This window comes from Argopecten irradians, chromosome 4, assembly GCF_041381155.1.
Source record: "Argopecten irradians isolate NY chromosome 4, Ai_NY, whole genome shotgun sequence".
Lineage (NCBI taxonomy): Eukaryota > Metazoa > Mollusca > Bivalvia > Pectinida > Pectinidae > Argopecten > Argopecten irradians.
In genome coordinates, this window is record NC_091137.1 from 32,505,728 (window position 1) to 32,532,033 (window position 26,306).

At 33.8% G+C, this 26,306-nt stretch overlaps 1 protein-coding gene across 1 annotated transcript; it reads left to right on the plus strand.

The window, feature by feature from the left end:
* Nucleotides 1–1,051: 1,051 nt before the first annotated feature.
* On the plus strand, nucleotides 1,052–26,160 carry LOC138322241 (cell surface hyaluronidase CEMIP2-like). Its single transcript, XM_069266284.1, has 26 exons — nucleotides 1,052–1,150; nucleotides 3,040–3,274; nucleotides 5,185–5,348; nucleotides 5,768–5,930; nucleotides 7,734–7,913; nucleotides 9,340–9,555; nucleotides 10,226–10,324; nucleotides 10,809–10,942; nucleotides 11,589–11,661; nucleotides 12,001–12,122; nucleotides 13,811–13,956; nucleotides 14,310–14,379; nucleotides 15,247–15,381; nucleotides 17,216–17,345; nucleotides 18,093–18,156; nucleotides 18,405–18,440; nucleotides 19,282–19,371; nucleotides 20,159–20,339; nucleotides 20,611–20,820; nucleotides 21,271–21,464; nucleotides 21,859–22,002; nucleotides 23,067–23,229; nucleotides 24,316–24,348; nucleotides 24,781–24,855; nucleotides 25,244–25,327; nucleotides 25,453–26,160. Exons 1-26 carry the CDS (start codon nucleotides 1,052–1,054, stop codon nucleotides 25,483–25,485), a joined length of 3,273 nt encoding a protein of 1,090 aa, XP_069122385.1. The 3' UTR covers nucleotides 25,486–26,160.
* The last annotated feature ends 146 nt before the right edge of the window (nucleotides 26,161–26,306 follow it).

Below are 26,306 nucleotides of genomic sequence, written 5' to 3' on the forward strand. Positions count from 1 at the left end.
GGTAGAATTGAAATCATTTCTCTTTTGTGCAAATCAGTACACGCTGTCTTGATATAGTCCAGCTGAAAGACAATCTTGAGATGAACGGTTTCGTCAGCGTCCGAACGAAGTACTACGACCTATTCCAGCGTATAATTACCCACTACAAAGGCTATTTACAATATGTTATCCGTATACGCATTGAATTTCGTGTATGGATATGTACTGGAAGGGGAGCGACCATTGTTCATAAAACATTCCATTTTTTTAGGTTGAGTCTAAAAACCTTAGCTAAGAAGGCGTCAAAGTATGTTCATTTAATCACACACAAATGGATGTTTCCCCCTTCTTTCCGCAAAATGATTACACAGAATAAAATATATTCTGCTATCTCCTGCTTGATTCACGTCAAGATCTGAAATGAGTCCACTGCCTGCCTTGACATAAGACTATGGCGTGATTGTCTACAAGCGAATACTTAACGTATGGTAATATCCTATGGCTCGGTAAATTATTCAAGGAAAAATAATGCTCGCAGTTCATTGTTAGAATATTCGTCTTTGCATGCTACATTATTTTTTTGTATTATTTTGTGAGCACAATTCAAGTGTTTTTCTTAGAAGAGTATGACGTTACGCTTGCAAAAACATGACGTCATAATCAATACCTACCCGCAAGGGATCTAACTCTATCATATGCAAAAATGGAAAACTCATGCTTTGCGCTGTTGAAACAATAGACGATTATTGAATAAAACATGAAAAAGCTTCCTTTAAGTTATTGTTTGACTTAAGACCATTTTTCTTAAAATGTTGTTTTAAGCTGTTATAAATCGATTGTATTTTACTCCTCTTCTTAACCCTCAGAAGTACTAAACAAATGTATCGCACAATATTCAACAATATAATCTGTAAATTACAAATGTTTCATGTGTGACGTTCACATAAGTTTAAGCAACATGCATATAAATAGATTTTTTATCCTACGAAGAGAAAGATAGACAATAGGAATATCTCATTCCCTTGCAGGAAACAGCACTGGGTTATACGACTAGTAACGAGTTGGAGCGATGATGTCCAATCCCTTTTTGGTCATCTTGGTAGCAACTGCCTTCCAGGCTACGCATGCTGTGTGCCCACATGAAGACACAGATCTTGAACAATGGCCAATTGTGAGTACCATGATAATATTCATTTGAATAATAGAGGGCTTGAAAAAGAATGAACGAATCAGAAAGTCAGATTTAGTTCATGTTGAAAATCCAATAGCAGAAAAGAAAATGCCACTTTGTATTTTCACGCGACTTTCGACGCATGCTTTGATGTTGATTGTGTTAGAATGTAACACAATTTTGATTTACACGAATCTCCATCTATGTGTATAAAGAAAAAAGCCAATTTCCAACTGATGTGTTATATAACATCAGTAATATTGTAATTTGTATTTGGAATTTCGACTTAACGAATTCATTCTTACAAAATCTAATATGTATTGAGTCCATTCACCTCATTTTTCTAATGTTTAAATATACTCTCAAAGCAAATTATCGATCAACAATCTGTACATCTTTCTCTTCTTCGTCTAATGTTTATACATTTAAGCACTAAAGTGTTTATTTGCCTCTGTGTGTGTTGTTTGGTTCGCTATCTATGTGCGTATATACGAATGTGTCATTTTGGCCAATTTTGGTAATTTTTTTTTTTTTTTTTTTTTTTGGGGGGGGGGGAGTTCCCTCTCTTTTTCCGACCTCATTGATGCGATCTATCTTTTTATTGTACACACGTGTTTTCACAAGGGTTAGTGCAATTCGAAATGACTGTTACAAGGTGTTTTGTGCATTAATTCTTTTACTTGTGATGAAAATTATGACATTTATTGATTTTTAAGGGGAAAAAAGCTAAAAATTTCATTGTTTCCTGCCAATTCACAAAACTGAGAAGACGTAACGTCATTTTTATGATTTTATCGTATTCTGCATGTTTCAATCATATAAAAAATGTGTGTTTATTTGCCTCTGAATGTTGTCTGGTTCTCTATCTATGCGCGTATATGCGAATGAGTCATTTTGGCCATTTTTGATAACTGAAATCCAAGATGGCTGCCATATGACCCCAATAGGACATTAGTTGTCAATGGCAACAAGCATAAAATGAAACTAGACATTATATCGGTCCTAAAAAAACATGTTTCAAAAAACTGCCAGAGGGGTAAATGGGAACCTATTTCTCCTTCCCCACTATGTCCTTTCGTGAATTATATGGTCCATATGGGTGACAGAGCTCTGCAAACAAGGTTCATAATGCATTAGAACATTTTGAATAAGCGCGTTATGAATAATAGATTGTCTACAAAACTCCGGCATCTATATAGACCATACATTTTTTCAAATATAATTTAATACTTATATTTACATTATTATTTTGAGTGTTTCTGTTGAAGGTGCTGAGGTTAAACCATGAAAACCGTTTATAAACGATTATTTAATAATTTCATAAAATGACATTATTAGTGACGTCATAATGGTCACGTTTTGGATGTGAATTATATTTGACTATAGACTTCACTTCGTCTTGGTTGGTTTGTTTTATTGTATACGTATTTCTATTTAGCGTAGCAACCACTGTGAACGTAATTATCAGTTTAAAACCATAACAAGTAAATGTAGGTATAAGGAATGGTCTTCATCTTGACTACGTATACAGTAGTATGAAATGACCAGGAAAATATTCTCGGGAACTAGTTAGTGCTGCACTATAGCATGTTCGTCGCCAATTAACTTCATACTGTCTTATACGCAGTCACCAAAATTGTTAAATTGTTAAACAAGCATTTTCGGGAAATATTTTTTTTTTTTTTTTTTTTTTTTTAAAGTTGTTGATTTTTGTAAATAGGAAACTTTCTGAGAAGTTGGTAATTGTGGTTGCGGAGTTACTGTTTGGAAAATAAACAGAATGTATTATTATTTTATTTTCGTTCGTTCATATCATACATTAACATTCTATAAACATTCGTCATCAACGTATTTTATCAAATAATAACTTCAGAATAACTCTATTGTAGGATGTAGGGACTGGTGACACGGTCCAGATAAACTCTAAAGTCCTTCTCAATACATCACTCTCTTACGAATTTGATGGTATCGAAATAGAAGATGGCGGTGTGTTGGTGTTCGCACCAAACATTGCGGGAGGAATCGTCTTGAAGACACACTACATTCGCGTCAAAGATGGTGGACGAATGGATATTGGGTCCTCTGACTGTCGATATCAAGGTTCATTAAACATACAGTTGCTTGGTAAGTGAACATAGTGATGAAATAGTAGATGATCGGATAGTTAAGCAAATGCTCTGTCCAATGTTGATGCCGTTGGTATGTAAAAAAAATGTCCACTTGAGCATACTTGCACTGCATTTCAGTACTTCAGATAATGAAATTAACGTAAATTCAAAAATGGAGACAGGATCTATTTTTATTTAAATTGATTGAAGTAAAGAATATCAAAGTTATCCATTTTCTAAGCAATTTAGGATGTTGGTGAATAAAGAGGCTTGATAGACAAAAAGATGTAGACACTGTTGTTAAAATATTTTGTAAAATTCTTTCAGTGTGAAAAGAGGTAAAGGTTTGATATGTACGTTAACCTTGAAATCCTGAAATCATACAATAGGATAATGATGAAAAGTACAATAATCACTTAACAAAATAGGCATACAGGAGTTTTCGATATTGCAAAGTAAAGAGTGAAGAATAATAAAATATAGTATTTTATTTGATCAAACATATGCTAACATTGTGTTAAGTATTGTAAATGATAAAGCTAGTTACATGTTGAAAGATGCTGAGTTTGTTTATTTATAATTATTTAACAAAAACGTCACCAAAAAATTTAAGAAGACTGATTTTATAACTTGATTTTGCAACTTTTTAGCAACGGCTATCGAATCCAACATCCAATTGACTGGTTTCACTATACTTTGTTCCGAGTTATGTTGTAAAATAGGATTTATTGTCTACTTTATAATGCTTCTTTTTTAACAATAGCAAGCGTTTAAATAAACATGATAAATAGCAGTCATGCGTAAGGAACTTATTTTACTAAAGTATCCCATAGCTTTTATTTTTAACTTTATTCGTTTACATTCAGGGAAGCTAACCACCTTGCATTGCGTCATAATATATTTCCATCATAAAATATAGTGCCTAAATTCAGATCCAATATTCTGTTGTTTAATACATTGAATAAGCAACTACCTGTTTCACATTTTTTATTGCGCTTAACGACAACCTGTTTCACAATGAATGCATGCTGTTTTAAATCCGCCATGAAAAGTATTTTGAAAATGAATGCCAATCAGAATCATGAGATGTAGGAGTTGACCAATACGAGTCGCTGTGGGTGTGTACACACTGGAATGTGTAAACATAAACGATAACTAACAGCTATGGAGTTATCACATGATGTTTTTACACTGTGAAACATGCATGGTTATGGGATTAATATAGGTTACACAACGAGTGGTTGTTGGATATGGAATTTATTCCACACGAGTGAGGTATTTTTTTAAAAGTTATAAAAGACACTAGCTTAGCGATAATAACTTACGAGTGTGGAATAAATTCCATATCCTACAAACACGAGTCGTGTGACCTGTTTCTACCACAATTATCCGCTTTTAGCGAATTCGACGAGGATAAGTACGCTATCCAACAGCATTTTTGGCGTCAAGCGGCAATCACGGCATAGCATGACGTCACTCGATTATTTATGACGTTGACAAATGATGACACGACAATGAGAAAGACGTAGTTCGGTCAAAGTTCATCGTGTCAGCCAATCAGAATGCGTACAGAATTTTTACCACGTGTGGTATAAGCAAATTGTTAATCAACAGCTGCATCGTTTATTTGATACACTGGGAGTTGAATAACACCGCCTATTGTGGTAGAAAACTTGTTTTACAATTGATGTAAAATGAAAGAAATATTGTTTTGACCGAAATTAATGACAAAGACACATAACAGAACACGCGTTCAGTCCGCCCTATTGTTGTTTACATCACTTTCACCAAATACCGAAATATTGGCACCCTTCTGATTTCTGCAAGCAAAATAATACTTGATGTAAGAATATGAATAGTATGAAATTATTTAGAAAAAAAATAAACTGATGAACTATCTCTGTTTCCTCACTATTTGTACACTAGGCAATAGGAACACAACGATCGATATTCCTAAATTTGGTGACAAGTTCATTGGAGTGGAGGAAGGCGGCAGTCTTAATATATACGGAGAAGCTAAGACATCATGGACATCGCTGGCGAGTACACTGCAGAAGATGGATGACGCAGGGTTTGCCTATGACCACCAGGTACGGCATATGTACACTTTGGTTAATAGCTTGCTATTTTGTTTGTCAGTGCTTTGTGTTGATTTTATTTATTTTTTCAGGGAAGATATTTTCGAGATTTATTCGATTATCGCCATGGTCGCGAAATTTAAGTTCGCGAAATATTAACAATGAGTTCAATTATATACACTTGAAACCAAATCGCGAAAATCTGATTCGCTACAATTTTATTTTCTATTTTTAGGTCCAAATCGCGAAAATTTTGACTTCGCGATGATAGCCGACTATACGCCATCTCTTTATCCCTATCTTTCTCACTCTGTTTCATATATTATCTGACAGCATAAGCTAACATGTTCTAACGACTGCCCATTCTCTTCACATTCAAGTCAATAAGCCATGGAAATCTTATTCAGTTAGTAACTATGTTTCTATTTTAGGTAACACAAGATGACAACGTACAAGGTTTTATAGTATACCGGTTTGATCCTACGCAGAGCAGCTTCGAGGCTAGCGATGTCAATGAGAATGCCTACAATTTCAAAACATCCTCTCAGTCTAAGTTCAACACAACTGTAACCGAGCTCGAAAGTTATCTTAATGGTACGTTCAGTAGCATTTAGTAGTATAAACAATGCTTCTATTTAAGAAATACATAGTTATTACACACAGATATAAACTAATCGGATTCGCTAACAAGTACAATGTATACTTATTTCAGTTCATTTATTTGTCATTTAATTTACCGGAAGGACACAAGGGAGACAAAAGAGGAAAATGGACGCGATACATGTTGAATATATCTGTATTCAATTACGTTTATACCACCTTTAACGCAATCAAAATACTGTTTATTCTCTATATTTATATAATTAATCTACTTTTACATGTTCGTCGTCAAATTAAAACGGTGTTGGTTGCTAAGTTTGGTCACTACTGTAGTTTGAATGACCGGCGATATAGTTTCCGATAGTTGAAATTATTGTTGTCGTTTGATTTGGAATATAACAATGACACTTATTATTTAATTTTTTTGTCAATTTCAAAATGTTATCATATGTCAATAATGGGTTTTTTTTTCGAAAAAAAAATGAAGAGATAACCAAGGCGGAAAGACTAAGTATCGTTATCAGAGTAACGATGCAGTCCGAAGTGGAGCAAGCCACAATATTTGATTTTCAACCGTGGAAAATTATTATGATACTCTGGGCCTAGTCTATTGGTGGTATGACCGTTGAGCTGCTGAATGTATATCATGGATTTATCGGTCCACGACCGCAATATAGATCCGAAATTCTTCATAGTCATAACTATCATTTTGAATGCAAAGATCTGTCAACCTATTGCTACATTATTAGTTTACACGAGTTCGCGGTTTTTTGTTATGATTTCATGATTGTATAATGGTAGGTTGAGGTTTATGAGGTATAAACCTCAAATGGTCTTGAGACAAATTTTATGAACTGAGATATGGATAAATAGTTATTTTGCCAAGGGGAGGTAATCCAAGCATGATTATATTTCTGATATATTTTAAACGCCAACTTAAAAACTCATAAATTGAAATATAAACCATGATTGCTTGTGCTATTATATTCGAGTTCAGTAAAGTCAGTTGAAATATTAATATCAACAATTTATTTTATTTGTACCTTTTTCATGTGTGTTACACAATGTGTTATGTATATACAATAATGTGTTTAATAAGTATAGAAAAACTGGTGATGTTCTATATTCACTGATGAATATACTTAAATATGATGCTTATTTTGATGTTTTTACACAGTAGAGTACATTTACCTAACACAGGAACACATTGGCCAGTGTAGGTCGAGAGCTTGGCGTTGGAATATTGTAGTTTTGTCTCGCCTTTAACTTGTCGGAACATTTTCTCAGGTTTCACGTTTGCCTCAGCACCGGTGTCCCACTTCAAATCTATTATATGATTTTTACATTAAAGCTGCTCCACCGCTGACAAATGGTATTTTTTCAATATCAAAAACAGCAGCAGACAATTTAGTAATTTTCTTCAGTTACAAAAGTTACTTACTTTACACCATTACCACCGTTGAAAAGTTTGAGCTTCTAATTTTATTTCAAGTTAAAAATATCAAAGATAATTAATTGCATCCCGAAAAGATTCCGTGGCACTATATCCTATATGGAATGATGTACTGATTGCGCATGCACCAAAGGCAAAATAAATTATTTTATATTATTTTTTGTGTTAATTAGATTAGACATATATATACACGATTAAACACCAATTATTGTTCAAATTATGAGTATCATTTATACCCTGTCGGCGGTGGAGCATCTTTAAGTGTAGTTTCCTAAATAATAAGTTATGTATATGCAGACATGTGTTTAATCAGCATGGTATAACTTGTGATTTTCTATATTCAGACGTTCCTGAAGGTTGGGTGGTCGTGGCTGCCGTGCGGAAGTCTTTGATGGCGCAAACTGAATCGAAAAATTTCGATTCGCTGTATAACTTAATTGAGTCCTTCTTAGGGCTAGCGCAAGGAGAAGCCAAAATCCGGTCGCTGAAATTTTACGATGGTTATGTTATGTACAGGAAGAAAGGTAAAATCACATTAATGAATATATTGCTGACGACTTCCAATCAGTATTACCATTTAATGAGCCTCTTAAAGCCATGAACACAACCAAGAAAGAATAGCTTATTAAATATAAATGAAAATTATGATATCAAAGATAAAGAAAAGATATATAACTGAAATGGGTGTTTTCATGGAAAATTCGACAAAGTTTATTAGATTTTCCTTAATACATGTATGTACATGTACTACAACTTTTATCAAATCCTTAGCTATCCTAAGAAAATAACAAGATTCTTATTTCCATAACTTTTTTTATGCTTGCTCCACATAAGTCTCAAAGACAATATGAATTGAAATAGCCATCTTATTAAAATGACAATTTATTATAAAGAACGATATCATTATATTCTTCAAAATTTATCATGTGGAAAAACAACTTTTGCCCTTATCTTACCCCGCGTCTTCCTAATTAACATGCAGATGTTATCTATCACTCCGCTTAAACATCGAAATGAATTTTAATTGTTTATATAGCAAATCTGGTTTTATGCTTTAACGTCATTTTGAGATATAGACGTAGATGTTCTGGTGTTTCAGTTGGTATTAATACACTTAAAATGTGTAGGAAATCTAGCTATTCATAGGTCTTCAAGATCCCGATTACAGCGGGTCGACCCGCTAAATGATTATCAACGTACAGGTCCCGACGGGAGCCCGATTTATCATATATTTACCAATTATTAACCTTGTGCGTATTATTCTACTTAAAACCCTATATCGTTAAGATTTGCATGCATCTCAAACAAACCAGTTCTAATGAAAGTGATATGTAATATATATTAATAAAACATCACAGTACATTACATTATAATATGGTGTGCTGAACCTTGGCACGCGCCAGTGGAGTAATTTAGAAATTCTCTTAAAATAGAATGTAAATTATGATAGGTGAATGATCTTGTCTGTAAAACAAATTTATCAAATTTTCGGCGGATATCTATTGCATTTGTGGTACAGCTTAAACAAAAAAGAAAGTTTATTGTTTTTGGCAATGCTTTTCATCGTATAGCTATACGATTTATAATTTCAACGGTATCTATTGAAATAGTTAACATTATCATATAATTTGTCAATATGTGTTTTTTTCCGTTTTTTTCTTCATAATGAACAATAACAAATTAAGCCTTACTAAATTGTATCTGTGACGGATAAGTATTGTCATCGACTTAACTGACATCAAGATGTACTGATTAAATACTTCTCAAACATGGTTATAAGGACATTTCTTTTATCACAATACAAAACTTGACTCGATTTTGGTCCTCTTTTTTATTCATATATCTTATCTGATTGTTGACGGTCAAGTACTCTGTGTCAGAATCTTCATCTGAAATATCTTAAGTGCCTACAACTTGTACATTAATCGGTCCAAATCTTTATTTTGATAGGTGACACTTCTCCTGGACAAGAAGCAGTAAGCGAGTACAGATACGAAGGTTTACACCAGGAATGTCAGCTTACGATATTTGAGGGAGATCTGAAGTTTTTTGTTTATAGTTATACTAGGATTAAAGCCCATGGACAATCTTTTATAGAAGTAGAGGTCACACTTAAAAGTTACTCCGAACCAACCATCCATGTTGCTGAACACTCTTTCGCAATAGGTAAATAACATGTTCAAAATAACAGAATGGAATAATTACGAAGCTATATTTTACAAATCTAAGTTACAGCGACCCATGCATAACAATGTTAGGTCAAAGCACGATGCATATCTAGATTACAATACTTCCTCAACGAATCCACTGACATGTTTTGTAAAAAAAGAAAATTCTTTTTTTAATTATTTCAAAAATATCTACATGTGTATATAGTGGTTTTGCTAACTTTACTATGTCAAAATTCGTAGGTCCCTCGAGTTGTCAAATTATCTAAGTTCGGAGTGTGAAGCTTAAATGACTTAGCAAATGCTCAACACTAAAATATGCTAATAGAGTAAAACGTGAACGCTTATTGTCAAGAATATTAAGTGTAGTTTTAGATATTTTATGTATGATTTGTTCTCTTATTCCATTCCGTTTCTATAGAAACGAACATTGTTTTTATAAAACCTACCTTTACTGTTTTACATTATGACTACAAGGGTCTCTCCTTTCCAAATCATTTTAGTATTTGGCATGCAATGAAAGAAAACATACCCAAAAATACAATGTTTGTTTCTTTTTGTATCAATAAAACATATGACGAACAGTTCACGTTAACGCTAGTATCATAAATGAATTTAACTTTGGAATATCTTGATTTGTAATTCAATCATGATGTTTCCTTTTCAAGGGGATAAAATTCTGATTGCACCCACTTCCAGCGATCCTGGAGAGCTTGAATACGCATCTGTCACACAGGTCATTGACGATACCCATGTAAAGATAGACTGTAAGTATGCAACCATTACCCTGTCCCTCTGGATCACGATTTTCGGCCACAAAAAATAAGCTTAATGTGGTACCGGCTGTAGATATGTGATTTTTACCCGAGAACTCCAGTTTTTGCTACATTCGAAACCTTTTATGTCCCTGTTTGGGCGCATCGTTGCTGATGGAACACAACAAGTGTATAGAGAATAATATGCATGTATAGACAATTCGCATTTCAGCAGAAACTCTAATTATGGAAAATATTCTTAAAATATTTATTTCCTATTACACCGGGTATGTTTTCTGTATTGCACCGGTGGAGTTTGACATAACAGTGTTTTGATTGTTGATTTTTTTTTTCATTTTAATTGATAGGATTATATATAGGGGTCTGTTAGGTGGTTGTATCGCAAGAGTAATAGACGTATAAACAAATGAAACAATTTGCAGTAAACGTTTTTATTAACCATGCCATATCAAAACCTGATCCTTCAACACTGCAGTGACTGCTCGATATGATCATTTGTGCACTGAGAACACGGGCGTTCGTAAATGTGCCGAAGTTGCCCTGATCAACCGGAATGTCCGTATCGAGGGGGTAACGTTCGGCGAGGACCTGTACGGTGGAAATATAAAGGTTGGTGATACAGATTTGTCCGTCTCTGGATATTACATGAGTTACCTCCCTTGTGGGTAGGTATCCATTGTGACGTCATTATTTTGTTGACGCACTTCACGTCATTTTCTCTAAAAATCCTAAAGGGCATACATGTATAACTCTGTAACATTCAAATACAAAATATTTACCTGTACAGTTATACCAAAAAGAGGCAATATTATCATTGTGGCTAGATAGCTTAATACCCAGTCAAGTATCAACGTGGTATCTGGTAAATAGCTTAATGTTATTGTTTTTCCTTTGTTGGGTTTGTTTTGGGGTGGGTTTTTGTTGTTTTTTTTTTTTGGGGGGGGGGGGTGTTGTTAAACGATCACGTGACCGTAATATGCGACCATTACTGATTCTGTGTATGAAAATCACTACAGAAACTTTGGAAATTTTGAAGAAAAAAGAACAATCTCGAGATTTGAAAACAATGATTATCATTGATGACCGGCGAATAATATTGGCATAAGTATAACTTGTTAACATCAAACTATGAATCACAATAAAGCGAGTTGATGCTGTTTAAAATTGTTTTTTTATTTTCATTACTTTGCTTCTATGTAGACTATGAATCTTATCATATTGAAAGCAAATTCATATCTTGTATTTTTTAATACAGTGTCTTAACGGCTTCACTGAGTGCAAATTTGTTGACTTTGAGCTTTATCTGATGGGTCAGCAATTTCCCATTGGTACGTAGTATTGTGTCTCCATAGTTAATTTCGGGTAACACCTGACACCTATTTATGTGCTGTATTACGATATGTAGAATATTTACTAAATTCTTATTGTTAGCTTTTTTGAATTTCCCTATTATTCCAATTCATTTCACTTGGAAATAACCGCTGATAAATTACCTTTTCTTCTCAAATCATATCACATAATCAACACTCATTTTACCTTACTTTAACACATCACCCCCTGAAAATAAATTTGAACTCTTCTTATTCAAAAATTGGACGAATTCTTCATAAAATATAAGGGTAAATAAGTTTGAGGTTACAATAAAGATTCCATTGCTGATGTTTCAGGGCGGTATCCGATACATTTTCACTTGGCTGGAGATGTGACTGACAAAGCCTTGGTAGAGTCGCTGTCTATTCATGACACGTACGCGCGTTGCGTTACTGTTCACAGAACAAACAACCTCATCGTAAGTATTGTATCATTTCAAAACGAGTCTATATTCCGCCCTCAAAGAACATTTTAATTCAATATTCATTTTTGAATTTGTGTGCACAGTCTTTGTTTTTACAGCGTGTGAATTTGTCAAGTGTGTTGTTACTTCCTTTTGTAATATTGTTACTTCCTTTTGTAATAATAGTGATATCAATAATAAATAGTTTTGGTAGGTGTCACCTTATAAAGAATATATATGGAATACATACAGCATGCCTTTGCGAAGGTAATGTTTAATACCTTTTCAGAGCGTTTTTAGATTGTAAATATGTTTTTTCCCATTGAGTCCCACAACGCTGTCTCCTTGACGCAAGTTCTCTCCCTTGTTTTTTATCCAACAAACTTAATGCAGAAATAATTGTATCACAATGACGAATCAATTCGCGAAATGCTCGCACGGAACATCTTCGGTGCCAGGTGTTCGTCGCACTATCCCTTAGGAACCCCTGGGGCCATGGACAGCATTTGCCATGGTTCTAAATAAAATATTCATAAAGCTGCTCAACACTGAACAAGCGTGACACACTTGTGTAGGTCGAGTCGATCACTATAATAAATTATAAGGAAATGAAGAAAATGACGTCATTATCATAGTTATCTAGGAATAATTACATGTCAGAAAACATTTTCACTTTTGAAATTCATAATTAACCAGCCAATCAGCGGCCGGGTTAAAATTTTATCCTGGGCTCAATCTTTTATACACAGTGGCCATTTCGAAGGTCTTTTTTATTTAGTTGGTTTTTCCCTATGGCAGAAATTAAAATTCCAATACTCACCTATGATGAAAAGTGTATTTCGGCTGTATATCAAATCTGTAATATGAACTTGATCGGTCACGTGTTTTGTCCAGGATAGGGCTTCACCTTCGGACAGTCACCCGCGGAGTAATCTGAAAACATGAAATGGTGAACTTACACATTGTGTACTTACACATTGTGTTGATTGATTGTAAATTATGTCTTAAATATTGAAATAGTATTTATGTTGTTTAAGTTAATTATTGGTTATATCATTAAACTTTCTGAATATAATGAAAAAATAGGAGAAGTCCCCAGCCAAGGGGAGATAAGGCATTACATAATCAGGTACCCCTATAATATAGAAAATGTCAAGATATTGGAAGAAAACCTGATATACAAAACTTTTACATATTCGAATTTAACAGGAACATAGTTCAAGAGCCTTTCTGTTTAAAATAAACAAATTAAACAAAGATCAAACCTGTAATGAGCACAAAAGATGCATGTCTTAGTCCATGACTGGAATCTGTGCAACCAACACATATTTCCGGAAATCTTGAATGTTTCATTAACAGAAAAAAAATATTCACAAAATGGTATATTTCATCATTATAACATAAAATACATACATTTAATAAACTAATTAGCACTAATATTACAATTAATCAGTGCAATTAGTTAAATTAGCTTACCTAAGATGAATAGTATGTAATACAATTAATAATTAGCCAGCCAATCAGTGGCCGGGTTAAAATTCTATCCTGGGCTCAATCTTGTATACACAGGGGCCATTTCGAAGGTCTTTTTAATTTAGTTGGTTGTTCCCTAGTAAGCGATAATGTGAATAGCACCTGGGACCGAAAGTGCACACGGAAAAGCGTTTCGATACATTATCTATGAAGGCGCTTTTATTTTAAAGGTTAGAAACAATGTTTGCTACAACCCGCTCGGACACGGATATTTCCTAGAAGACGGAGACGAGATTGGAAATGTTTTCACAAATAACCTGGTTGTGGGTCCAGTTAAGCCAGTCGACACTTCGTCTCTTCTCATCCCCTCAGACAAGTAAGTAAACAATGATCTTACATCAGTGGTTACTGGGTATCGTGGAACATATTACAACGAGTTGAATAATTTAATATGCTACCAGCCATGTATATCATCGATATAACAAAACAAAGAAATTCTTCATTCTACTTAACTTTAGTGTATGACGAGGCGTGTCGTTGGAACTCAGATCAATTCTAACGCGTACATGATATACAGTTTATATATATATATATATTCGTTCCTTTTTTGGTTTATTGGTGTAAACGACTTGTTTCAGTCTGTAATACCAAATCTAAGGTTTATATAGCTATCCATTCGGAGCTGGACACATTCGCATGTTGTATATGGTAAATATGCTGTACTTGCAGAAAACCAAGCGGCTTTTTCATCACACACCCCAACAATCAATTTGATGGAAACCATGCAGTGGGGTCGGAGGTAAATATTCATACTTTATCAGCCAGGATAGACATACACTGTTGGAGATTGTTGAGTACTTATTTATATTATAACATTTAGCATCAGAAACAATCAGTACAAGTTAGGGTAAGAAAATAATGAAACTTTGAGGAGAGGCAGAGGTAATTGTGAAATAGAGGTTCCTCAACCTGTTACTGTTGCTTAGCACGTCCATCATGTTAATTTTCAAATTTAGAAAAGGCATGAGCTGTGGCTTTAGATTATTATCTAACGAGAGTTTAGATAAATATAATAAATAACTGCCAAGCACTTTTGATATTTATTTTCACTCGCTTTTGACCAATCGGAATGCAGCATTGGCAGTGATAATATCATTTTGATTGTTATGTCATTCGTGTGTGCACAGAAATAACGTTATATTTTTGTGTAGATATATAACGTTATGCTCACCAAAATATGACGTAATAACCGCAAGGGCAAATAACAATGCCGGAATAACCTTTGGCAGAATTAGTAGTGATGGTCTTCTGTAAAAGAAAGTGAGAAAACAAAACTTATAAAGAGATTATTCCTAGTTTCTTGATGAATACTAGTAATTTTTCACCTCGTGAGGTGGAAACTGATATTTTTCATTCGTGTTTCGGACTCGTAAAAATATCGAAGTTTCCACCTCACTCGACGAAATATAACTGGTATTAATCAAGAAATAAGCAATATCCTCTCTGTAAATTATAAAGTGATTATAATGCTACATGATACATATTTCTTTTCATTTATCTATCTATAATTCCGCAGAGATAAACTAAACGCAAATTTATGATATAACATCTATTAGTCTCATGCTTAACAATACTCTCAGAGTGAATTTCATGCTTATTTTCACAGTCCCATGGATTTTATTTGGTTTTCCCTACTTCACCAATGGGTACTGCTAACCCATTGAATAACTTAGAGGACGGTGAAGCCAGCAGAACCAACATCGCTCTGTTTACAAACAACGTTGCTCACTCTAACCTAGGGGTAATGTGTTCTATTATTTGATTTCTCTTCAAATCCTGATAATATCTCTATCCTGTATATATACATAAACTGTACAGTTGCTTGGGATTTTGAAATCCGCTGTACTTGCGACCAAATTGATTATAATGAATAAAATGATAAACACTATATAATCTGTATGGCTTATTACATATACTTTTACAAAATGGCAATGCTCGTACAATTTACCTCGCAAATTAAATTCATGGTGAAAATCGCAATACTTTCTCCTCGTTTGGTGGAGGAAAGCCAGAGTACCCGTAGTAAACTTCATGAAATTAAAGATCTATCCAGTGCTTCGTATTTACATATTAAATATCATCTTACACCTTATATCCCATAACTCATTTGTTTGTAATTAACCACAATAACAACTTTTTAAATTGAACAGCATTTTGATGACATTTTAACCAAAATCATTATACAAATCTATTTGCAATACCCCAATGAAAAATTGTACTGAAATTATATTTTATTATGATATTGAAGGTAAATACGCTAACAGCCCTTACAGAAACGGCGCTGATTTTTTAAACTATAACTTGAAACAAGATTGGTAGTTTTGCTGATATTAAGTTCCAAATGTTTTTAAAGGTGTTTTCAAAATTTCAGCCAATCAGAGGCCTCCGTATTGTTACCATGGCAACCAATATTTCCAAAGGTGTTACCATGATATTTAGCATCTGAAATTATTTCTGTACACTAATTTTCACATACATCGGACTCTGGAATCATAAACTGGAAATGCATAGTTAGGTATACATGTACTAACAAAGAAGTGGTCCGTTGCTACCTCCACTCTCTATTTTCAATTCACTCAGAAACTGTTTTCCAGGATTTTAATTTTGAAACTAATTTATACGTAGACAGAAAATGTCATGGGAGTATTTTTAATTGGGGGTAAAATTGTGGACAAAACCAGTAACAGGGTTAAATGAGATGACAAAGAGCTATGTTTCGTTTTCGTTTTTTTTTTGCGAAAAGTGTTAATTAAAAAGTTATTTTGTTAAAAATCTAAAAGAAATGAATTAAATATAAAGTAAACGATCTACTTAAATAATTAATAATTAAAAAATGTAGAATATTTAACATTGGCTAATCTTTTTTGGCATGTTTGTGCAGGTAAGTTTAATGAAAATGACTACGGATAATTCAGGCCCTTTGGGCCTTTTCAAAATCACAAAAGGAAAGAGTAGTATTATTTTAAAGGGACAACTAGTAGTACTTTCAATATGCAAAGTTTCAAGAAAATTGGGCTGTGGACAGTTTCTAAGGGATTTTTAACATTAGCTTGAACACCACATTTGGTAAATAATATAGTTATCATATTAAACTGCCTAAACATAATCACGCAGGTCGTCTTATGATTTGCACCGTCGTCCTAATTACCGCGCAGTAATTTAACTCTCATTGTTAGCATATATTTACACTTAGAATTTCAGACCGCCATTATTTTACTTTTATCGGAGACGTAGTTGGCCTTACACCTATGCCAACACAACGACAATATTCCTAGATAATTAATCTTGAACTTTACTTCAGTGTGCTGTGTAAGTGAAAAAACTCACTCTTTTGAGATCTTTAATGGACATTTACCGACGTGAATATACGGTATAACATGTCAAACCTTGCCATTTTTTAAGCCGGATTCATGTGTATCAGTGCGTCTTTGCTTGGTATTTTCCTCCTTGATTATAGTAATGAAAACCTGCATAATCAGGAATCCTGGCAATACCGGTCCCAGCGATATCTGGTTAAGATAGGTAACACTTGGATTACTAGCATGCATTCTGTCATTTGTCTTTTCTATATGCAGTATGGTATACGTATGGATGATTACCTTGACGCAGAAGGTGAGATCAGGTCAAATAATGGATACAACGCACGCTCCACCCCCACCACTGAAACTTCTGACTTGGTAGAAACTCAGTTCAGCTGTCTCACTGGTATGTGTAATGTAACCCAACTTCTTTTCACTTCGCGATTTAATTTCGCGAATTTTGCGATCGAAGAAAAATCGCGAAAACAAATCGCCGCGAATTCGAAAACGAATAAAAACAAACAATAAGTCGGAAGTAGTGGCCGACATCTTATAAATTATACTTATACATTATAAAGTTTGATACACATGCTGTATAATAATGCCGTCTTAATTCAATAAATGGACTAACGCATAAAGACCCTATATTCATATCTTTGTAAATGATGTGTATTCAATTATCATACACAGCTTGCAAACACAAGTAAGTCATATGAGGCAACTCGATAGATGAACAGTGGCATTTCTTTCATTTCATAACTCAAATTCATGTATTTAGTCAGTTCAGTTTATAAATGTGGTTCTGTGTTGAATATTTTGAATATTTTGGACTGAAGAAGGCCTGTTAGTGACTGAATATATATTCCATAGTAACGTTTTTTTTATTTTACTTTGAATTTAATTTGGCCTTTTATTTCGGATTATTGATATACTAGGTTTATACCGTTCATTGTGTAGAAAATCACACTGTTAATTCGTATGAAGCCTACATTTGGCACAGTGTAAATAGCGGTGAAATAATTCTATGAATGGTTTGAATTGTGTGAATGGTTTTAATTGTTTGAATGGTTTTTAATTGTTTGAATGGTTTAAATTGTTTGACTGATTTAAATATGATGAATTATTCATCATTTAACACATTGATGTGTTTTAGCATACAGCAACCATAAGGCAAATATCCATATTAGGGCATCCAAAGTGGCGTTGACAAACATGGCGTGAGTATCTGTCTAAATTGTTATGCCTAATCTGTGCAGTTTTATCATCAAAATAAAAATAAAACCTGCAATCAATCTTTCTGCCTCGAAAAGAAGAAAGTCAAAATTGTATTTTCAGAGAAGACAGAAACCCATACGCTTGAAGACGAAATATAAATTCTAAACGCATCCCTTAACAAAACATTATTTGTATGTTATTACTTATGTTCGTATTGCTCAATTATAATGTGTGCGAATTACAATTTCAGTGTCGCCGATTCCAAACGGGGCATTACCTTGCTTAGGTGAGTACAATGTACTCCTTCAAAATATATTCACTGTTCTTATGAAATAAAACGAATAAACTGTCATTTTGAAATTGTTTAATTATTCTCATTTAATATTTTTCCGTAACTCTAAATTAACCTAGATCACAAGTAATATCTGTCTTTTTATAAACCAATTGTCTCACTGAGAAAGCCACGAATATCAGGGTTGTCAAAGTTTCTCAAGCCTAGGTTCAATTCCCATGCTTAACCTCACAACAAAATACAAAAAAAAACAAATGTTCATTATTACAATGTTAAGTGATTAATGATGCTTATTTGGTTGATATATTGTTTTATGGAGTTTTGTAAATACTATATTTTACTAGTATCGATACAGGTGATATACTTGCTTAAAATAAATAAATAGTATGTGTTTAATAGAAATAAGCTTTGATTGGCTGTGTGGTATCGATACAACTAATCGACAACGAGAAATGCATTACATTCGCATTCAGAAAGCTGCACTACCAAGGAAATATATCCATGACCTGTATTTAACACTCTGATACGTACGACGCTATAATTAAACAGTAAAAAGCGTCCGTGTCAGCGTTGGTGGAGGAGAGCCGGGGTATCCGGAGAAAAACACCGACAAGGTACTGACCGCTGTTCGGTGGTTTTTTCTCTGCCAACAAACCTGACACGTCCTTCCATGACCTTGGCTGTAAAAAAAAACGTTAAAATAATAAAACCAAACCCGTATCAGCATTCCAAGTCCGTATAGGAAGCGCCTTTTAAACCTTTCAGAAGCAAGTTTTACCCATTACGTTACTTATTACGTTATTTATTTATATATATAGATTTACATATTTTTCAGAGGAATAAATAACGAACGATTCGTTCAGACTGTGGATTCTTCTGTTATACGTGGACAACGGTCAAGTGCCAGTGACGAGGAGGACGAAAAGTATGTACACGGTTCTAATGATACAGAAATGGGATAACATCACATACCAACACGGCAATTTGAAATTCCATTGTATAAGTGCAAATTAGCAAATGTTTTGTTTGTTGATCAGTAACTCAATCTAGTGCATTTGTCATGCGACACGACAACAGCAGATTTTAACTCGGTTATATTCAAACGATTGTTGTGAAAACCTACCTATTCTGGCACAATGAAATTTTAGTCCAAACATGATTTTGATCTGGTTAGGGTAATGGATTCGAGGAATCACCATTATGACTATTCTATATTTGGATACTACAGTGTTACCTCCCATGTGTGTGTGACGTCGTGTTTTTGCGATCGTAACGTCACACTTTTCAGAGAAAAATATATGAGTTTTGCTCACTAAATCATTACGTAACAATACTACCTACATATTTGGAAAGTAACACTGTTAAATGCAAGGCCGGTATGGTAACAGAGAAACACAGGAAATAGACTTTGCGAATTCATATTTAAGCATAGCCTTTCTGAAGCGAAAAGCGCTACAATGACCGCTTTATTAAATATGTACGTTCATATGATATGAAAATGTGAAAGAAATTATAATAATTAGAAATAAATGCTTCAAAATATGGAATGCATATATATATATATATAAACTGCAGCTATTTCTCCTGTAACCAACATTTACATATTTTTTTTCATTATATTTTTTTTTAATTCTAATACACTCTAATAATTAATTTTCTGTAATTCTTACTTTAGAATTTAATATAAGATTTCATAAAATTTCTGCTTTCAGTGACACCGACTATCGAGTGGGGCTTGAAATCACCGGCCCAGTCAGTCTGTCAAATCTGTATTTTGATGACTTTTTTAAATCTACTGTTTACCGGTCTGGGGCAATCGGCTTTGTTGACGGAAACTGGAAACCAATTACAGGAAATGAAATAGGCAGTGACGTCTTTTTCGGTTTTATTGATGTAAATATTCAGCACCGCCCTATCGTATTGCATTACAAGCTAACATGTTCAATTGTATTGATATTTAGTGTCCATTGTCTTTTGAAATAAATTTGAAAAATTCTTATGAAAACAAAGAAAAAAATAATTATGGTGTTTTGTCACGTTGATTTGTAAAAGAATATTGAGTTAAAGATTGAAATGCATTTACTTCGGTTTGAGTTCCGATTGTCAAGTATTAACATGTTTGAGTTGATGCAAAAATATGGGTAGTAACCAAACTTTTTTGTAGCAACAAGATGGTAATCGGTTTCTAGAACCTGATATAGCCAACGATGGCAGTGGAAATCTTGTGGAATCGATTTATGACGGTAGCGGAGATATTGCGAATTCTAACTCTCCCGTGACAGTTCTGAGGAGCACGGCGTTCCAAACTACAGGGAATTGCTACGAGAGGGAGAACTGGGGCAGCTACTCTGTTTGCGAGGAAAACTACCAAATGGTATTCACTACTATATAGTTGCTAATATTCGCGGGGTGTTATTTCGCGAACTTCTCGAATACATCCAAATTCGCGAAATTTAATACCTCGCAAAATTTATCAAAATCATGGTTTACATATTTATACCTGTCATATGAATGAGACTTTCAAAAACTTCCAAGATGAATTGTGAAAATAATAACCCTGCGAGTAAGTTCTAAACAGTGAATCGCTAAATTTTACATCCGTGAATGTTAACACTTTACAGTAACCTGATATTAATTGGAAATAATCAAAACTAATCAAATCAAACAATGTTACATCACCTATGACCTTTTCTCGAAGAACGTAGCAGCTTAGCTATTATGTTCGTCGATGTGACATTCTTTTAGGACGTTTGATTCATTTCATTTAATATTTTGTTTTTCCGATCTGTATTTTTGACAATTTTGTTCATCCGATGTTTTCCAGGTGTCTATGAACAAAAATGCTACCATCAGGAGAGTTGACTCTAATGGCAACATTGTCGACCTACCGGGAGTTGAAGCAGCTTCTAATACTCCATTCAACGTCATAATTGACCAATCAGAATATCACTACCTCTTCAATATCGATCATGATTTTGATTCATCAGCTAACATAAAAATGATCGGAGGCAATGCAGGGTAATACAATCGTAGTCTACTCTTACACATCCGTTGTTTGACTTCAAATATAGTGTAATCTAGTTTATGATGGCTTTCATAACTTGAATGACCTGCTTTATTTGAAGGGTTTTGTTGGTGTTGACTTAATTTGTCACTACATATTCGAGAATGTTGAATCCCAGTCAAACCGGCCTTTTGTGACCTCTTCTATTTAAATATCACTTGCCTAATAAGACTAGTTTCTTAAAGTCCCGAATGGTCAATTTCCAGACAGTTTGACCGGTGTAAAATCACCACTTGGTCATAAAGACCATTTCCCATTTTCAGCTATATTTCAGTATCAGTTATTTGTTCACGCATGGATGATTTGGTGAAGCATGTAGCAGTAATGTAATTTAACATCTGATTTCAGGAGGAAGACTTTGGGGTGTTGCGTTCCTGTAGGTGCGACGTTAAAAGTCCAAGATAATCCTACGAAAAGATTTACTCAAGTAAACAATTATGCTGACTTAGAATCCGTTACCGAAAACAGCTTTTTCCTCAATGAAACGATTGGGTACGTTGTTCATAAAAACTGTACACATATTTTGTCAAAGATTAGTTTTTTGTTAGGTCATCTGACCCGAAAGATTAGGATGATCTACAATCATTATGTTTTGTCTGTCGTAATCCGCCTTGCGCCGTCCACAAGTGCGTCGCATTTTGACGCACGTTTTCACATTTTGAACTTCTTGGCAAGTTCTATAGATGCGATATTAACTCAATCGAGTCTGTAATGATACTGACATGGTCCCGCGAAGGTATTCTTATTTATCGAGTCGATCCGAAATCCAAGATGGCCGCCACAGCTGCCATCTTGAAAACACATTTTTGAATTTCTCTGGTTCTACAGGTGCAATTTGGCTGAAACTTGCTTGAATGATCCTGACATGGTCCCGACAAAGTGTAGTTATTTTTGAGTCGATTCGAAATCCAAGATGGCCGCCACAGGCACCATCTTAAAAAAACCATTATGAACTTCTCGGGTTTTACAGGTGCTATTTGGCTGAAACTTGCCTGAATAATTCTGACATGGTTCCGACGGAGTGTTCTTATTTTTCGAGCCTTTATCGTGTACGTGAAATATCCGCCTTTGTTCGTCATAAATTTGTTCTACGTTATTCAAATATCCGTAATTCATTCTGAGATATTGATCATTTTTGGCCAATTTAGTTGCGGATGACAACGAACGGCTGAAATTGTAAACTCAATTCATTCGTAACTAATCCGCTCTTCGGTGGGACCGCTTTTGTGCCTCATCTTCATCAAATATTTACGTCTATTTTTCATGGAAAACTACCATAAAAATGTTTTAATGTCTATCACTTGAATTAGCATTTTGATTGACTTGGGGAAGCATCTTTAAAAAATGCACATATTGAAAAAGGGGGCCAATGTGGGATTACCAAAAAGCGCCACTTAGACATGAAATGTCTTCCCCACACAAGGCCAATGTTTCTATAACATAATTTACCATTGTTTTAATACAAATGACTAAGTTGATATAATGTCTGACTTACTGCATTGCAATGTTTAGAATAAAATAGGTATATGTATTTTGTGATTTTCCCACTTTGTCAGGATTGTATTTTTCACCATTATCGGCGAAGGCGAAGACGATTGCGACAGTACCTTCGATGCATCAGGAACATGCCGAACAGTAAAGGTTAAAGTGACTAATGATATCACCGGAAATAATGATTGTTTCTCTGCTGCTACACAATACACACCACCATCACCACCGGTAGGTTAATTATAGATAGGATTATCTGCCTTAGTACCAATTCTCTCCGCTAGGCTGCGCTCATAAATACTAAGACAGGTCGTCAGGACCACCAATTATGGCAAGATCCTGACCAAAATGATTCTGATTGGTCAATTCATCCAAAAAAATCATTAGGTTCATTTTGATCAGGGATTCTCTTTACAGTTTACTATAGCAACGAGGTGGAAATGAAATTTTAGTATTGTTAAGGAAACATTCAACATTGGAAAGGTATTTGAAATAAGTTAAGAACGTTACAATTTAAATTCACTCACGTGAATCTACTCACGTACGAAATTTGAAGTTCCATACTATACTCTGAGTTCATGTTTGGAAACGGCAAACCCCCAAGCGTCTGCTTCAAAATACAATTTCAGTTTCAACAACCAATGGAATAAAAAATTGTTTTCCACCAATACATAGTTAATAATGTTTACCATTTACCATCGTATCGTAGACTAGAGGTCAGCAATTCCAAAATATAGATGTTGGTATTTTTTACGCGAAAATATGTAGACGCTATTTTATAAAGGAATATCACCTGAACATTATAAATAATATTCCGTAGATCGACAGCCCTTAAATGTTATATTTTCGGAGCGAAGAAATCTACGACAGCCAATCACTCTAGGTTAATTATTAGTACCTTTCAAATTCATTTTGTTCCTTTTTGTGTGTAAACCAGGATGTTTCTCGTAAATATCACTTATCAATTTTTATTACGTCAAATTTATTGTATCTTTTAAAGAAGGTCATATTTGTATCCAATGCATATTGAAGTTTGTAATAAACTTCAGAAATAACCTGAGCACATTGATAGAAATAATTATATAATTGTATTGTATGCTCATATTCATCAAAGGCACTAAGGGAAACTCGATCGCTTTGTATTTCATAAAAAGCTTATGAATTGTCATTGCTTTCTTCTCACCTCTGTCTTAGTCCAGAGATGGCTATAACATCAGTGATAGTAACACCTTGAATATTGAGGATGGCGTATCACATACCTCGCATTACAACACATGTACATACATCCCCAATCCATATATGTGTATATGTTTTCAGACAAAGCGACGTCTAGGTGAAAAAAGACTTAAGGTAGGTGGTTTTTTGCAGTGTACAGAATTTTCTTAAAGAAAATAAATGGAAAATGCAGCTTTTAATCTTAATTAATTTTCTTATGTAATTATTATTTTTAAGAAAATTTTAATTTATGTTTCGGAAAGTTTAATAGTGGGACTTCCTGTTCCATATATATATACCATTGATTAATTAACGTGAACCGACCTCATATATGTATATTTTCGCCATTCAAATGCCTTACCAACAGTGTTGTTTCAACCATGGTGTTCACATTGTATTTGGAATCCGATATATAATCTTAACTATGATTGGATTTTTCGACTTGCTAACGACAAACACTATGATGAAAAAGGGACACTTTGATGCTAAAACAAGGATGATACTTGGATTTCTAACGTTTGGTATGTCTAAATATATTTTTATTGTTCATCTTTTTCACAATGAAAGACAATGGCATCAGCAGAAAAGAGGATATTGGAACTGATTGAGAAGCTCGAAAGTCTCACAGGCAAGACAAGCGGCGTAAGTGTTGATATTTCTTCCTGTGATATTATCCTTACATTATTGCTTTAAATATCTCATTTATTCAATATGATAATCAATATATTGGAATCGTTTTCAAAGAAATCATTTTTATTTTTAAATTTTCGTATAAATGCATATTTAATCATTCCATAATACATTTTAATATCGAAAGCAGCAAAGGATTTTTCATTATTATTTTTCCTGTCTTGCTCATTTTGCTGATCGTTTTTTCTTGGTTTTGCTCTGAAACAAACACAGCCACACAGTTATAACAAATGAAAGCAAAATGAAATGACGAAGTGATTCTTTATAAAATGTTATTAAATGCAATATAAAGAATCTTTATATTTTCACAATTAGTACATAAACTATTTTCACATCACAGGCAAGCAAGAGGGCTGTTAGGAAAGCCCGGAGTGTCTCTGATCCAGAAATATCATTCCCAGCATCTGCAACAAGCGTACCATCGGTAAGTCATTTCTTTATCTTTGTAAAACTACTTCAGCGCATATCCAAAAATAAGCATAATATCGCCGTTTGAAACAGCGATTCGGTGCAAATTTTATTGTTAAACATATTTTTTGCAATTTGTAGGGCTATGGTTTGTGCTCGGCTGGTAGGAAGTGAAGATATCAGCAGATCTCCCCGATTTCCTCCTGAATGACCAATAGAGACCCTCCCAACCGATCGTCTCTACGATATGCCCAACGCCGTAAAAGATTAAATGATTGAAATTTGATTAACCAGTTATCAATTTACTTATAATTTTCATATTTATTTTTTGCTGAACACCAAAGACCAAAATTTAAGCAAATTTTGTTGATGCTAATTCGAAATGATTTTTATGAATTTCATTATTTAATCTATACAGTCCGAGAATAATGTAACCCCTTTTTTATCAAATATATATATATGTATTATGTATTCTAGCCAATGCAATGTAGATTTTTTTCTCCAATCTTTTTAACTATACTTATAAATTGTATCCATAGCCAAATGTCACAAATTCAAATGCGAGTTTTGCACAAAACTGAAAGAAAATGTATAAAAATATTTGCAAATACAATTTTTTCTACTTAGAAAATCTTACATTGGCAAACATCGCCTTATTATTATACAGGATTTTATGTGAAACCTAAAACATTTAAAGTGCAAAAACAATATTAAAACTGTATTTGAATGTATACAATTAATATATGTATCAATTCTTTTTGTAGTAAAGCTTTTTAATGCATTAGTATTACTTGTGGTTTTATTTGTTCTAATAAGTATATCAGAAAAAAATATTTAAAAAAAAGTTTATTGGTTTCAGAATCCTTACAGAATCCTTAAGGAAAACAGGAAAAGAACGATAGCTGTCTTGCTATATAATTCTAATTATGATCGTGTTATGTCACCAGTATGTCTGGGCCATGTTAATGAAGATCACATCATCAATTTCTGCGTAC